Source organism: Patagioenas fasciata, chromosome 20 (assembly GCF_037038585.1).
Source record: "Patagioenas fasciata isolate bPatFas1 chromosome 20, bPatFas1.hap1, whole genome shotgun sequence".
Lineage (NCBI taxonomy): Eukaryota > Metazoa > Chordata > Aves > Columbiformes > Columbidae > Patagioenas > Patagioenas fasciata.
In genome coordinates, this window is record NC_092539.1 from 12,074,790 (window position 1) to 12,092,093 (window position 17,304).

Genomic DNA, 17,304 nt, shown 5'->3' on the forward strand with positions numbered 1-17,304 from the left:
TAACGGAATACTCAATCACTTCTCAGTCAATTTTGACATGCTTTTCACATGTCTTTTGTAGCATAATAGAGATGATATGATGCATTACGTTCGAACAAACATCATGACATTTTCAGCAGTAGGTATAATATTGAGGAAAAAATTACAGCAAAAGTCTTAAGAGTTACTTCTCTAAAATATTAACCAAAAAAAACCAAAGAAAGAGAAGCATGTACCTGCTGCTTGTTCTCTCTAGAATATGGTAGCATGGTTGAAACATGGAACATAATTTCATGCCCTTGAAAAACTGTATAGATGGAACAGGTTCCTGTTGTATCATCTGCAAGAGAAGACAACATTCTGAGTAGCAATATGTCCTTTCAGTTTTCTAAAGATCAAAAGATATTTCAGGTCCTTCTACCAAATCTTCCTTAGTCATCCTTTTTTCTGACCCGTCTTAGAAAATGTCCAAGGTGCATGTTTTATGTGGGTTCAAACCTGAGTTTGGAACCTAATCTGCCTGTTCACACACTGACAACTATGACATCCTTCACCCAGCCTCCTGAAATCACACATGGTTCTTCAAGCCATGATGCCCCACTATCATGAAGCAAGTAACATGCCAGGTTATTCTTCACCCCGTTCCAATACAAAATTAAACTGTTCACCTTGAAAATACAGGTCATATAAATACTTTTCTTCAACTGCATTCTGTACCAGTGATTTCAGCTAACCTGACTTTTCCTGGTGGAGCAGAGTATTTAGTATCCACATGAGGAAGTCTGTTTTAGGACTGTATTATTTCTACAATACACACAATATGCACATGCAATAAGCAAAAACATTTATATTGCGGACTCCCACTTTTTTGCTTCAAAAGTGTTCTTACTTTTAGTGTCCAGTCCTCCTCTGTAGCCTGTCCAGCCTTTCAAAGTAATTGTGTCACCCAAGAGATGCAAAAATCTTTGAAAGCTTTCACTTCCGGTTTCTACATGTGGAAGGGAGAAGAGTTACAACAGAAAAGCACATGTAGTAACAGAAGAACTATAAAAAATAACCACAATGCAGGAGCAGGTCTTGCTCCCAGGATACAAGGACCAAAGTTTCATCTGAAGTAGTTTCTCCTCATGTTGTTCAAGCCTTTACAGAAACAGCATCCCAGCCTTGCAGAACAGGTGGTGACATCCAACAGTGACCTCTTCTGCTAACTCCAAGACACTGTTCAAATGCATAGAAGAACATGAACATACTGCAAGAACGTAAGAGTGAAAGAACTAGAAACAACAGTGACTTTTTGCAGGTATCATGAGTCGCCTCCTTCAGCTGCTTCCTTTCTCTAAATCTTACATTGTACAGTCTGCTTCTAGAAAAGAAATTTCAGTATCTTCCCAGTTGTAATACTATGTTTCCTACAGCAACCTTTTATAGAAATACAAGATTCTATGCTATGATTTTTCATCCAACATGAACATGAAAATGTAACAAAACTACTGTTCACTGTCCTACTTTTTAAATTTGAATTAATAAAACAATTAAGAAAAAGGTGAAACACTCACCATTGCTGAACATCTCATCATCTGTAAGCTGCCCATCCTTAGCATAAAGGATTCCAAATTTAAAATTCACAGACCCCTGAGACATAAAACCAAATACTATATGATAAAGAAAATGACCTAAAATAATACTTTCTCTAAGGACTTTTATATATACACCTTTATATACAGCCTACACATTAAAATATACATTTCATAACAACTCCAGTACATGCTCAAGTAGCAGATATCTAATAATTTACCTTTGATCACAGATTATGAATTTTATGATACAGTAAACTGGTGATCTACTAATATGATATTTACGTTGGTGCTTCAAATTATTTTTCATCTCATATTTTGCAAAGAAATACTACATTTTTTTAGTGCCATACGTAATTGATTTCTAAGTTGTCACAAGCATGTCAGTGCAAATATTTCAAATACAAAGCTGTATGCGTTGAACAGGTCTGGGAGCTAGGAGTGGTAAGTTTATATTTACCTCTTGCTCTTCAAGAACCAATAAATCCTGTAAACAAAACAATATCTTTAGCATACTGGTATTAAGAAAACACAAATAAAATTGTAACATCCTTGTATATTTAAGTTTCGTTTTGAAGTGGCCAGCTCAAATGATAAAGACAATCTACTTTGTAGTATAATGTAACCCTACTCATCATCATTACCCTGCTACTAAAAGAAACAAACTCATAGTATTTCTATTTAGTGACTTGTTTTTTCCATAAAATAATAAAGAAAAATAAGCCAAGAAAAAAAGAAGTCACCTCCTACCTTTTGTATCTCAGGATGAAAAATTTCCCTTGGGCTCTTCTCAAATTTGTCAAGACTCATAGCACTGAAATGTAAATGAAATACTGCTCTATAGGATGGCAAGTACAGATTTCAACATTAAACCACTAACTGGTTGCAGTTAGAACTGGTTAAAAAAGGAACAGTTCAAAGAGCCTCTCTTACATCGAATGTTTTGTGGCATTGCCATTTCTAACCCACAATACTAACCTCCAAGAATTCCTAAACTTCTTTTGGATTTTAAACCCAGAAATTACTAAGAACCTGCAAGTAGACCAGGTATAAATTCACCGCATTTACTTACAAAGTACAGAGCTTTACTCCATCACCCTTCGTTTTGGCTTTCTACATAATCATTGTGAACATTCTAGAGGACTCAATAACCTATTCTATTTTGTAACCTTTTCTCTCTCTTCTAAAACAATTCAAGGCAAGTCAAATGAAAAACGAGCAGTTCAGCATCAAATTCATTTGCCAAGAATCCACAAACGGAAGAGAAAAAAGTATTTAAATGTGAAGCAAGATCAACTGCCTCAATAAACAGAAATATCTATTTTACAGCATTTTTCCTAACTCGTGTTTCTGCATTTACTATTATTTTCACCCATTTTTTCCCCCGCAGCATTGATTTATACAACCGCACAGCATGTCATGGAGTGCTGAGCGCAGTCTGTCTGGGACACAGTAAAGTAACAGGGAGGGCAAATCTGGTGCACCTTTCTCCTGTTGCTTATGCTAGATCACAATCCAGACTGGATTTGCTTTAGTTCCTTTTGAAAGGGATTAAATTGTTCCAATTAATTTAGAAAAAAATAGGTTTATAAACAAACAAAATTATTTGAGACAGTCCGTAGCTAGATTCATACTGGCTGTGAACAGGGTGAAATGTCAAAGGAATATCAATCAGGCCTGAGGGAAGGCTCAAGGACTGTAAAAGGAAAAGAATAGTCAGGGAAGAGATTTTAGTCCAAGCCCAAGTGGGCTGACATTTATCCAGCTGATCACAGATGGCACAGACCCTAGGAGAAGTGGGGAACAAGGTCAGTGAAATACTGGAGCATCACAGGATAGAACACATGAAGGTGTTTTAGCAGGAGTTATGACCTTAGCTAACAGAAGACAAAGTTTCTCCACTCCGGGTTACCTGGCCAAAAATGTACATGTGGGTGAGTGGAGGGAGAGGTGGGTTAGAAAGGGGTATTAGGAAGACGTACTTCAGCAAGTGGTGGGCAGACATGGAAGATCGGGTGCTTCTGCAGGTACAGCACCAAGTACTGACAACTCGGAACACTATTAAAGCCAGCGCTTTAATAGTTAGAAGAAAGGACTTAGCTCATATTGATGAAGAAGGTGAAAGACAGCTGACACTCCAAATCAGAGCCACAGCCCAGGAAAACAGAATTAAGAAGTGAGGCTCTATGGCCTGCTAGCTGCTCTGGCAAATTCAGTGGTCTGGGACCTCTCAGAAATCTTGTGCAGTTGTAGGAATATCCAGATCTGGTGGTACTGCCTCACATCACAACGCATGCCCTGCTCCCAGAATTCTCCTCTTAAATCAGCACTGGCAGCATTATCCACTGGAGCAGCTTCAACCCAGCAAGACATTTGCTCGTACTCTTCACAGATGAAAGGTTTTGAAGGCCTGCAGACTGCCCATTTATCTGGTACACACTACCTGTTCAGTAAATGAAGGCACTTCTTATGGGTTTCTAGAGGAGTTTAAATCCTTAGAGAAGATGTATTTGATAGAAATAGAAATGGTGTCGGGTTTGCTCACTTTATATTCTCTTCTGCAACAAAAAAGAGGCAGGACAGAGTAGGAGCATGCCCACATAGACTCTGGTTGGGGAGGAATTTTCTTGGCTTCCCTGACAGTGTATATAACACACTAATAGTGAGACTTAGATGGAGACAATCAACTGAATAAAAAATCCTGGTTTCTTCCCTGTTTGCGGCCTCTTGATAGGGCCACATAAGAACCACCTCTCTAGTCAAAATCTGCAAAATGGTCCCTCTGCTGAAGAAAAAAGTGCTAATAATCTTTTTCCATTTTACGTTCTCACTTTGTCTATTCCAGAACACGTTTTAAAATAACTTTTTGCTGCCTTCTATGGCTGAGATTTGGAAACCTGTTTTTACTTTCTTTCTTATAAACCTATCATGAAAGCCAAGTAACACAAGGTCTGAATTACAGGAAAGGGCATACAGATAAATATCTTAACTGATAACTTATTTGTAAATACATACCTTAATATAGATTTCACTGATAATGTTTTTGTGGGACTATAAGGGAGACATATTTTCTGAGTACCCTATAAAGAAAAAAAGCTAGGAGATATCACAGGACATTCAAATTCGAATATTAATAAAAACAAATAAAAGAACAAAACTGTACTAGTTTTACTCAGCCATGTTTAGTACTGGTTTAGGGGAAAAAAAAAAAAGAAAAACAATGTGAAAAGTCATGGATGGTGCAAAATTAATTTTTACTTAGTTTTGACTACCTCGGTCTATGATATCAGGGCTGCTGAAACCAGCAGACTTTTCAAACTATTTATTCTTTTATTTTTAAGTGAACCATGCGTACAGGAGAGTTTGACATCAATTCCTTGGATAAAAAGCCCTTGCTGAACATTAAGTGAAAAACAAATCATTACATAGTATTAGTGAAACCATTATCACACCTGCTTATTTTCTTAACATTGTGTAAGAAAATCCTAAGAGTGGTATAATGTCATTGTCTAAATTGATAACATTACATAATCAAGAACAATTCAGGCAATATTTCTAAAAATAACACAGAGTTGCAGGTAAGAACAATTTAAAAATATCTGGCATCCCAGATTCCTGTCAGAAAGTTTAGTATACTGTTATCTACAAAGCCAGCTTCTATCTACTACGGAAGAATTATACGTTCTTATGGTATAAAACAAAATATATGTATGAAATACTGAAATTCTGAAGAAAGCAAAAAAGTGTATGATAAACATATCCAACCCAAACAAGCAAACAACAACAACAAAAGAGTAGCAGTTAAACATTTGTTTCTTACTGTTTTTCTCCAAAGTATTGAATGATATTGAGGAATACGCTGATTATTTTGATCAGACAGTACAACAGAGAGAAAGAAAGGGTTCTTCTCTGCATCTGTACCTATATAATTTTGATGAACTGTTAGGGAAAAACAAGGAGTATTATCAGCCGTAAAGAAGACACACACACCTGTTCATGTGTGCACACACAGAGACATGTGTACTAATGTGTAAATATATGCATTCATATGTAAGAATATATACCTATCTACATAAATAACGATATATTTATATACAGATGTGTAAAGTAACCCAAGATAGGTACAGCCTTCAAGGCTAATAAGGGTTTCAAAACATCCCTTTTTGATATCAGGGATTCCACCACTTAAAGAAGCCCATCCTTTGTCTTCAGGTTAAAAATACATTATTCAAGAACTTGTTTTCTGTACAGAACAGAAAATGTATTAATATTAAATTAACACCATACCTTTTTCCATATTTAAATAATAGCAATTCAAAGCTACATTGCATTTTCATTGATTGAAACTTCAATCCATTTGCAAAAAGATAATTACCTTTCCCTAAAAAATATCTAAAATACCATCTTGTATGGTACTCTGGGTTTTCCAAATGCACGTCTGTTCTGTGCCATGTACCCGGAGTGTAGTCTGCATTCTGAAATAGAATTGGGAGACTGTTAGATCAAATGCCAAGTGAAAAAAAGGAGAACATAATATAAGCAAAAGCCACTTGTGAGTCGCTGATTCACCAGAAGAGTTTTGTTTGGATACTGTTTTTTCAAAAGGCAAATAATTATTTTGAAGTCAGTTGCTGTGCAGCTGAAATTAAAATTTCTCCCTCTCCTTTCTTCTCAGTAACTACAGTCTTTTCCTATCTTAACACTTAGTATTCCACTGAACAGAAGATAATTCAATGTGGAGGTTTAAGACCAGTGTTTTTAAAACTTAAAGGTTTCGTTTTTTTCAGTTATTCCTAAAATAATCCTTGAGGAATCCTCGCTAGACCAGAGAATGCTCTGGAAGCTCTTCAGCTCTGGATTGGCTGATTAAGGTAAATCCCCAAGCATACCTCTAGTCCTTTTCCACTAACAATTAACATATGCAGAGAAAAAGCCATTCTCCATATCCATTCACCATGTGACCATCAACCATTCAGGGAATCTTTCTGTGATACAAGCTAATCAGCTTTTGAACTGCATGAAACTGAACTAAAAAGACAGTTTACAGAACACGATCCCACAGACATTCAGTGCAGAACAGTCAGATGGTTTTAAACTCTGCACCCAGTGCTGATGCAAACAGATGGTTGGTAATAGTTTACTGTTAATATCAGTTCAATACAAGCTTACCAAGACCTTACATACATTGCAAGAATATGAGCTCGCTTTGTTCTGATATTAAGATGATATAGATGCCAAAAGGCAACTAAGGGAGAAAAAAAAAAAAAGCTATAGCCTCATCAGACCGAGTAATAAACTTAAAAGCACAAAGGTGAGTTTGAACATAGTAGTGTCACCAGGACACCAATTTAAAGTGATCACCTAGAGACTGTGAAGTGTTATTCGGAGGATATACCTATCTAGGTATTTTTCTTCTAACATGATCAGCTGAGCAAAATGTTACCAAAACTAAATGAAATACCAGCTTTTCCCTTAGAAAATTAAATTGTTGAGACTGCATGCTCTTGAAAGAAAAGCTAAGATAGACTTCGAGGGGAGGAAAAAAAAAAACAACCCACAACACACCATCTCCCTCCTTTTATGTTCTTATATTCACAGATTACTCAGCATTTCAGCATTTTTCAAGTCCTCTTAGTAACTGATTGCAAATACGTCTTTCGGTGGTGAAGAATAACTGAGGATGAATTATTTTTTCAGCTTTCTATGAGTATCTTAGCTACTTACCTCACCAGAGGAGCCGTTTTCCACACGGAACCGCCCAGCTCTTTGGATGGCTCCATCAGCATCACTAGATATAAGCTATAAGAGAGTTTAAGATACATGTTCTAGCTCCAAAACCTTGCTTAATATTTTCCACAGCAGCATCTGAATTGCTCAGTAATTTCCACCTTTTATTTATTACGTCTCTGCCCTAAACGTTATTTCCTGTCTTTCCCACTGGTCTGATGCGACCAGTTGTCCATATAATTTCTCTCACAGTGTATACAAGACACCAGGAAGTTTTGGAGTTTTTACCATGTTAGTTTATTCCCGACATAGCCTCCTCAAATAAGGAGCAAAGAGAACTTCAAAATGTTGAACGTTTAAAAATCTGAAAAGGCAACAAACAACTTTCTATGTTTGTACTCCAAAAGCTAAAAAGACATGTTTTCATAAAATGCTAGCAGAATTTTAAAGAAAACCAATCAAAAGACAAGAGCATTCATGTGAACTTACTGTGAATTTATAATTACTGACACTTTTTTTTCAGCAAAAGAATCCAAGTACAGGTAATGAAAGAGCCTGTTAGCAGAAAGCAGTTGACTTGCTTTTTTGATTAAAATACCACATCTAATGTGCACAATGTACGGAAAGAAAAGAAAGATAACTGGTGTTCTTGCAGTGCAACTTCCAGCAACTACGACGCCAGTTTATACCCTATTTACATACATACTAATAAATATACTATCCAAGAAATCTAAATTACAATTAGTGGAAAATTAATGATTTCTTCTCACAGTAAGAGAGTTGGAGTTCACTTTACCCTTCCCCTCCCCACTTCTGTTTTCCTATAATAAGTTTATGAAATTTTCTTATGGTCTTATATACTGACTGATGTTATTTTAACTGCTGACATACTGCTATTTCCAGAGTGGATAATCACAGAATCAGTTGGGTTGGAAAAGACCTCAGAGATGATCCAGTCCAACCCTTGGTCCAACTCCAGTCCATTGATGGCACTCAGTGCCATGTCCAATCTCAGTTTAAAAACCTCCAGGGACGGCGAGTCCAGCACCTCCCTGGGCAGCCATTCCAATGCTGACCACTCTCTCTGCACAGAATTGCTTTCTAATCTCCAGCCTCAATTTCCCCTGGCAGAGTTGAAGCCCCTGCCCCCTTGTCCTATTGCTGATTGCCTGGGAGAAGAGCCCAATCCCCCCTGGCTAGAACTGCCCTTCAGGTCGTTCTAGAGAGTGCTGAGCTCACCTCTAAGCCTCCTCTGCTCCAGACTGAACAAGCCCAGCTCCCTCAGCCTCTCCCCATAGCTCTTGTGTTCAAGTCCCTTCCCCAGTCTTGTTGCTCTTCTCTGGACCCGCTCCAGCACTTCAATCTCCTTCCTGACCTGAGGCGCCCAGAACTGAACACAATACTCCAGGTGTGGCCTCCCCAATGCAGAGTACAGGGGAAGGATCACTGCCCTTGTCCTGCTGACCACGCTGGTTTGGATACAGGACAGGACACCATTGGCCTTCTTGGCCACCTGAGAACACTGTTGGCTCATGTTGAGCTTCCTGTCCATTAGTCCCCCCAGGTCCCTTTCTGCCTGACTGCTCTCCAGCCACTCTGTGCCCACTGGAGCGCTGCAGGGGGTTGTTGTGGCCAAACTGCAGGACCCGGCACTCAGCCTTGTTGAACTTCATCCCACTGGAATCGGCCCATTTTTCCAGTCTATCCAGATCCCTCTGCAGAGCCCTCCTGCCTTCCAGCAGGTCCACACTCCCGCCCAACTTGGTGTCATCAGCAAATTCGCTGATGATGGTCTCAATCCCCTCATATATATGACAAAATCCCCTTTATATATGACAAAAAAGAAGTGCCAACTTAATCTTTAAATTCAAAGAAACACAGAATAACCGACAGATTTTTAGGGATTAGTTTTCAATCTCTCTATTCTGACTAGTTCTTTAATTTTAAACCCTCTCTCACTACTCTGAGGCATGTACACATAAAATCACACACACGAGCACGCACACAGTTTTTAACTCCTATAACTGCAAGCACTTCGTCAAATACTACCCTAATATTGTGCAATCTTCAGCTTATAAGAGGAAAAAAGGTCAATTTCTGGGCATAAACACAATATTTATATAACATTTCCTGTCCCATTACGATGAAATATTAATAAATAATGTAGTAAAAAGATTTCCTAGCACAGGTCTAATGCAGTTATTCTGAAGCTTCTTTTTATTACTGTATAATTTTCAAGTCTGGCTTAGAAAATACATTGTCCAAACTAGATCCAATGTTTTTTTCCTGGAAATGAAAAGGATTTGAGCTTTGCATTATGAGTTGCTAAAATCAAAGGACAGGTTACGTGAACTTACAAGCTCCACCGATCCGTAGTGCTTCCTGCTAAACTCTCCACGTCTGCAACCCAGATCTTCAGAGACAGAGCTGGAATAGAAATGCTTCATCAGTGTACGTAAGTCAACTAGCCCTAGAGCTCCTGGAACACTACACCTGCCATTAACAAATGTTATTCCTGCTGAACAAGGTTTGCAGTGCATAAACTCATTACTGCAGGAAACTCTGCTTACGATGGGCGCAATCTCTAGCAGCCGTTGCAATGTGGCTTTCCTATCACTACTAAGGGAAAATAAATATCTGTGTCCTGACTGGAAGCAAAAGCAATGTATAAATCAAATATTTAGTCATGAAATGCCTTGAATAGGACAACTGTACTATACTCAATAAGCTCATGCTTAGTATGTCGCTGCTGGTTTTTTTTTCAATCTTTTTTTAGCTTACACACAAAGAGAAACCAAACAATTAATTCAGAAGTATAAGGAAAGAACAGCATTTCACAGGTTTCCCCCTACCAACCTTAACAAAGATCAAATTGTCAAACAAGCAAAAGTAATCCTAGAAGGTGAAGTTCAAAATCTACATGCATTATCATTGATAATCTCACATCACCATGTCACATTAAGCACAGCACTATGTGCTTCATCAGTTCAAAACAGACAGCAAATACTTCCTCCAACTAGAAACACTAAGCCTCCTGCCTTTGCAATGTGGATATACATTGCAATAAAAATACAAGTTAAATAAAGTTTTAGATGCAAATTAACACAAACCTTGATTATCTGGTCTGTACCAGGGCTAGCAGCTCAATCCCTGCATCATATTCCAAACTTAACAGTTCACTCTTCAGCCAGCAGTAATGAAAATAGTCATTTAATTTTAATGGGAAAAAACCTCACACCAAACAAAACAACAAGAAATCCTCCATCCAGCAATGAGATTAAATTTTCTGAGAATTATCAGTACTGTAAATCACAATGTTACATTGATAAAAGAAATATCTAAATTTTAATGGAACATTCGCATAGGTGCCTCTTGACTGCAGGAGATACTGCGACACTGACCTCTGAAACATTTTAAGTTTTAGACAGCTTTCCATTTGGATTTGTATTCGTAAGTGCTCAAAATTTATTAAACATGATTTATATCTCTGAGTTTTGTGCACTTGGATTCCATGTCTTCACCCAAGCAGAAGCAATACAAGTAAAACATACGTAATAGAACTTCGAAACTCAACAAAATAACACTATTATTTGCCTCCAGTGTGTAAATTATGCAGGAAGGATAAGAACATGACAATAATAGTAATTTTAAATGACTTATGCACCGAAGCAGGAAAGTTAGCTGCTGTAACAACAGAGCTGCCTTTCTGACTTCATGTAAGTAAAACCTTCTGATGACGCTATTGCTTCCCATAACGAATACCCCACACTTCCTCGGTTGATTGCCTTTCAGACGGATTCCTTGTCACACAAACACATTTAATCTGCTTCCTAAGCAAAAAAGACTGTGTACAGCCAGTGTGGCCACAGTCTGTGTTGTGACACCAATGGGGCACACACGCCACAGCAGCAGCAATGTAAGCAGCTGGAAGAAAACTGCCTACAAGAACTGAGGTTAATCCACATTAAATTTTTACAAGGTCCAAAACAATCACTCAGCTGGAAGTATTATGACCTAAAGACTATGATTTAAGCTTTCAGCTTGTGGTTGCCTGCACAATTAACCTATGTTTGACTGTGGACAGTTATTAATCTTAACTTTCTGAGAACTTCCGTGAAATACCTTCCAGAGAAGCAGTAAATTCCCGTATCATGAATCTGCACATCAGAGATGGAGAAAGTTGGTGATACAGGAAGGAATTTGGTTTGGGTCCTGATCTAAGAGCCCTTGTCATCAAAGCGGCTACAATTTGATCTTACTTACAATGTGCTGTTTGCAGACATAAATATTTCAGGGCCTTACCATAGTTGAGATCAAAAAAATAAGTGTTAAACCTGCAGTTCAAACAGCTTGTGCTCTACTTGAAAGTAACAACAGTAACTCCTTTTTCCACACAGCAGGACAGAAAGTAAACAAGGACACCATGGGAAGAGAAACAGTTTTAAAAACTTAGAGATACATAAATTACAAATGAGTCACAAGAGTCAGCTCCAGCAAGTAAGGTTACTTCAGGTTGTTACCTGAAAAAAGCACGCCCCAAAAATGGAATTTTCAAAGTTTGCGGCAATACATCTCTATCTACGTTTTCACATTCATGACACAGAATTTTCATAGTCTTATCAACTGGACAAAGATGAAACAATCAAAACCGATAGAAGAAAACGTTCTTAAGTCAGGAAGTCTGGGCATCCAGAAGCAGGTTCAAATCTTAAGCAATCACACACCAAGAGGACTTCATCTCCAGTGCTTTCATACCCCACCACTCCTGGTGCCACGCTGCAATAGTGTCGTGACACCGACAGCTCCTTCTGAGCCTGCAGCACCGAGAACACGGCCCAGAGCAGTGAAGAAACTGAATGTACCCCTAACTTCCGTTACTGTTACCTTCTAATTCACGCGGTTTTGTAGCAATAATTGACATGCTCATTCGAAGTGTATTTGGGCAGTCTCTTTTTGCCCTACTCCTACAAGCCATTACCAAGGAAATAATGCATATTTCATATTTTAATGCAAATACACCATCTTCTTCCATCTTTCCATCATTTGAAGTGAAGTATAAAAAAACCCCCAAACTTTACTACAGGATGGCTTGTGGTAAAGAAAAATTTTGATGCTATTACTCATGAGTTTTCATCTTTCTGAAGGAAACACACATAAATCTGGCTAGCAAATCTTCACTGCAGTTATTAAGACTGGGTAACATAGAACAAAAGTATTTCAAGATCAGCATCTATACAGACAAAAACAAAGACAGTAGATTTTATTTTCCCTTCCACATAGAAGAGTTTCCAAGTTTAATTTTGCAGTGGCTGAAAAAGATCCTTTGTCTCTTCACACATCTCAGAGAGAATTTGGAAAGCTCAGATAAAAGCTAAAAAGCAATAATGCATCAAATGCCATTTTTAGAATTCCTGCATTTTGAGATACACATGAAATTTGGCAGATGCCTCACGGAAAAAATGGAATGCCTCATCTGCAATATAGTTTAAGGCATTGTGAGTTTCCTATTATTTTTTTACTTTTACAGAAAAATCAGGTAATCATGGCAGTGCTAGAATTTTCTTTGTGTGCTACTTGTGTTGTACAAAATTCATTTTTGTGGCTAGGTGTGCTAGTTGCCTTAGAAACCACTGTGAAAGCAATTCCGATCAATGAACACTTGTTACCATCGGTACAAGTGGCAGAATGTTATGGAAACAGCAGGCAAGAGAGATTTTGCTGTTCCTGAGCTCTGAAATTCAGTTTTTGACCAAATTAAGAAATATACGTAAGATGACAATTCAAGGACTGGGTTTAAAAACAAATAAATAAAACCCAACAACAGTCACTAGCACAATAAATCTTTTTGAGCCTTGGGAAATCCAGGTCACTGTTTTGTGTGTCTGACATCTGGACAACCCCAAACACAAATACAATACGAACTAGAAAGCCACCACAAAGAGCATCTGGCCTCCTGTGCTTTGAAAAGAGCCATCTCCACTGGGATAATTTTTAGACACTTTTGAGACATGCCATACACCCACAAAGCAAGAGAAAAAACAAACTGAGGTTCATAAAACTGAATTACTTTCTGCCTTGTGGCAAAGCTCATCTCAAAATGCACAAAACTAGAGGAAAATGTCATCTCATGAATTACCTGCACGATAAACCCCGGGAGTTATGAAGACATTTGAGAACTATCTGCATACACACAAAGTCCTATAGCTTAATTTGGTGATATATTCAGCTGAGTGAAAAGTCAAACTCTATCAGGAAAAGCATGCTGAGATCTGAGCATATTAACGCTGCAGAGATAAAGTCAGCAGCTAAGAAAAAGCTTTCAAAAATAAAATATGAAAAGAGTATTCAAAACCAAACATTGTATAACTAAGAAATGGATATAGGGATACATCACATGAATATACTAATGTAACAAAATGCGGGTTATCGAGTTAAAAGAAGGCATGACATGAAAGCCATTAATTCAGAAATAAAAGTCAAAATGTATATTAAGGTATACGCCTGGCAGTTGAGATAAAGAGTCTGGAAAATAATGTCCAAAACATGGTGGCAGAATTAAGAGCAGACCAGATACAGTGTCCTAATCTGAATTAAGATCATTAAGACACACTCCAATGACGACTACCGCAGTAACATTTCCCAACCAAGGAGTCACAACAAAAGACAAAGTGAGGTGCAGAGTAAGTTTGGGTTCTACCATACATATATTTTTTTTTCCCTCAACATGGAAAAGATTGTCATCCTCCATACTCTGTCAGGGGTAGTCAGCACGGCTTCTAGCAAGTTCTGGAGGTTGATTAGCCCAAAGAAATGTTCACCATAAAGACTCGCTGGTGTCTATGAGAGAGAGGATGTTGAAGGAGACCACCTGATCAACAAATTTATAGTTTACCTGCACTTGCAAACACAAAGCTCTTCACAGCTGCTGTGATGTCTACCAAACTATATTCTCTATCCCATGAATATATCCTCTATTCCAGATTATTAATAACAAAAGCAAAAAACCAAACAACAAATAAAACCAACCACCACCCACAAACAAAAACAAACCCAAAACCTTTGGTCTAAACACTCCTGGTACGGTTATTAGATTTCTCCTTTTTTTTTTCCTTAGGATTTCTGTAATGACAAGTCATAAACCAGCTGCCTTCAGCAGGCACTCCAACGTACTCTAACACTTCACATTTCATCAGCATTGCTGGCCACAGACTGACAGGGAGCAGGGCTGTTTCAGAGTTCTGTCACTGCGTGACAGACACAAGGAAAAGCATGCAGACAGCTGCCAACAGCATTATACACCGAATAACAAGGAGACAGCACCGTCATTCTGCAAGGAAACCGGCAGAGGCTTTGCACCACTGTTCATCAGATCTGAAGAGTTACTGCAATAGCGTGGCCAGCCCCCAGCGCAACCCCAGAGTCACGGACACCGATGGCAACACAGGTGAAAAAGAAAGACACGATATCCATGCATGCTTTGTCAGGTGAACCCACAGCACTCCATGTCAGCCCAAATACCTAAGATCTATCCCTACTAAGGGTACAGAGATTCACAAATGCAGTGAGACAGGGTATATTCATCAAATGATGCAGAGAACACTGAAAGCAAGCCAGTTTGATGGGAGAAATAACCTGTTTTCTTAGATCACATGATATAGATGAAAAACACAGACAAGCTCAGAAAAAGCATAAAGAAGTTTATGTGCCTGAAAAGTTTATGTTCCTATCCTCTCCACAAACTACATTCCAATAATTTAAGTAAATACATTCTCTAACCACAAACCACACCCTCTGGTAGCAAAAGCATTCTTCCAACACTGTTCTCGCTATTTCAAAAACAGGAGTGTATCTGATGAAAATGCTGATTAAAACAATAGTGGTTTAATATTAATATTCTTATCCATTTGTATCCCAATTCAAAGTACCTAAAACATGGCCAACTTTCAAACACACTAGCAGTCCTTTTAAAAAAATCAGAATTGTACTCAAGAGCTAACCTCCTCCTCAGCCTAACCACTTCACATCACACTTCTATTTCACATCATACTTCTCATCTACTTCACACCCAGCACTTAAAGCAGAATCTGAAACCAACATAAATGCTACATAGAAAACCCCAGGAAAGTTAAGCATCTTAGCCTCAATATATGCATAGGTAAAATTTATATTATCATGCTATTTGCATAAGTGCACATATTCCCCAATGAATTCCAGCCTGCATAACTCTCTGGCGCTTCATTCTTAGTTCCCACCAAAATTTATACTGATCAACTCTCTGATACGTCACATCATTTAAATTCTAAAATATGCTGTAATAGTAACTTTTCTTATTAATTTTCTTCATTGGATTACATCCTCCATCCATCCTGACCTGATCTACACCAGAAAAACACTGTTCCTCCAGTTACACCAGTTCTAAAATGGTTTTCATCCTACTAAGATGAACTGCCAGCACTGAAATACTTAGATTAGTTTACCAGTGGCTCACGCCAGTTAGGCTTAATTATCTGAAATTCACTTATATCACGTTTTAATACAGATGAGCCTTTATTCACATAAAGAAAAAGCATCTTACACACACTTTTACAGCACTTAGGGTGTACTCCACCTCGCTCTCCTATTTCACAACAGCTGCCATATAAATGTACAACAACGAAGAAGAGGAGAGAGGACTGGCCTCCTCCCATTTCAACAGAGGCTCCTACAAACTTTAACAGTCCTGAAAGCTGAACAACAGAGCAAGTTTAAACACATCTGCTCATCTAAACTTAGGCGGATATTTTTATGATCCTAGTGTAAAATCACAAGTTCTGTCTTTTCGGAGTTTGACACTGGAAAGCACTTTGCTTGGGGGCCGGGGGCAGTGGCAGAAGGAGGTGATTTTGCAGATTGACCCTGTGCGGTCACGACAGTCTGCATCCCTCCTGGGATACCCATTCTCCCTGCTACCGGGATCTTCGCCTGCCACTCGGTTAACCCGTTTCCATGGCAGAGGCAGCTGCGAGCGCTCCGCAACCGGGTCGCTGCAGCTCCTGTCCCAGCGGCCTCTGCTCGCACGAGCGTGACGCTGAACAAGCCACGAAACCGCACCTGAAGCCGCCAGTAGGACTCTGCTCGAGCGAGGCGGCTGCAGCTGCGGGACTCCCGCTGTTCCGCCGCCTGCGGGCCCGGCGACCCTGCAGCTCCGCCAGCCCCCCGGGAGCACAGCACCGCCTCTCCACCACCGACAGCGCGGGCCCGCACCGCATCGCGCCCCGCCCGAGCCCGGCCCCCGCCTCCGGTACCGCTGAGTGAGACCGAAGAGCCGGGTGGAGGCCGCCTCTGCGCCGCTCAGCTCCATGCGGCCGGCCGGCCGGCCCGAGGCCCCCGTCACTCCCGCGGCCTCGTCCCGCGCGGGAGAGGCGATGGGCGCTCCGCGCGCACATTGCGCTGCCTCGGCGCGCGCGCCCGCCCGCAAGCCACTCAGGCGCCGCGCGGCCCCGCGCTCCGGCAGCGCCCGCCGGGAGCTGTAGTCCCGCCCGGGCACGAGCGGAAATGGCGGGCCCGGGAGGCGGCGTCTCAGAGCTCGTCGCTGCTCAGGAGGCGCGAAAGCCTCGGCCAGCTTTGCACACACCTGTGCTCTGTGCTGCACCTCGAAGTCAGGCCTAATGCTACCACTGCTGCATGAGTAACCGCACACGAAATGTTTTCTCAGCCTGCGCCCCCACAACTCGGAATCTTTACAAGTGCAGTCATCTTACAGACTGATACCCTCTATCGTGTTCAATTGCAACTGGCCAACAGAGTGAAACCTTACTGGGGAAGGAATGACAGCTCAAACCAGTATTTTTCTTTAACAAAGTAAAAAAAAATCGGACAGCACTTGGCCAGTCTTCGGCTTGCTAGCCCACTTAATCACAAGTGGGTCTTAAATGATCTCCACCTGTGGGACTTAACACGTAACAAACCAGCAGCACTTTCAAGTGTGTGGGGCTCTTCCCTCCGTTTTCCTGTTTTACACGGACACACACTGTCCTTCTCCACC

General features: G+C 39.9%; 1 protein-coding gene across 7 annotated transcripts in view; it reads right to left on the reverse strand.

The window, feature by feature from the left end:
* GARNL3 (GTPase activating Rap/RanGAP domain like 3) overlaps positions 1-16,715 on the reverse strand; it is a 47,993-nt gene extending 31,278 nt beyond the window's left edge. For 4 of the 7 annotated variants that reach the window (XM_071817246.1, XM_071817245.1, XM_071817244.1 and 1 more), the window contains exons 1-11: positions 16,371-16,553; positions 9,638-9,707; positions 7,278-7,352; positions 5,929-6,028; positions 5,374-5,492; positions 4,569-4,633; positions 2,304-2,367; positions 2,014-2,040; positions 1,536-1,611; positions 869-967; positions 216-319 (exon numbers count right to left, since the gene is read on the reverse strand). In XM_071817246.1, the coding sequence (XP_071673347.1) occupies positions 216-319; positions 869-967; positions 1,536-1,611; positions 2,014-2,040; positions 2,304-2,367; positions 4,569-4,633; positions 5,374-5,492; positions 5,929-6,028; positions 7,278-7,352; positions 9,638-9,707; positions 16,371-16,528 (957 nt within the window). In that variant the 5' untranslated portion in view covers positions 16,529-16,553. The other 3 variants (XM_065854059.2, XM_065854058.2, XM_071817247.1) reach the window with 2 other exon arrangements.
* Between the last annotated feature and the right edge of the window lie 589 nt (positions 16,716-17,304).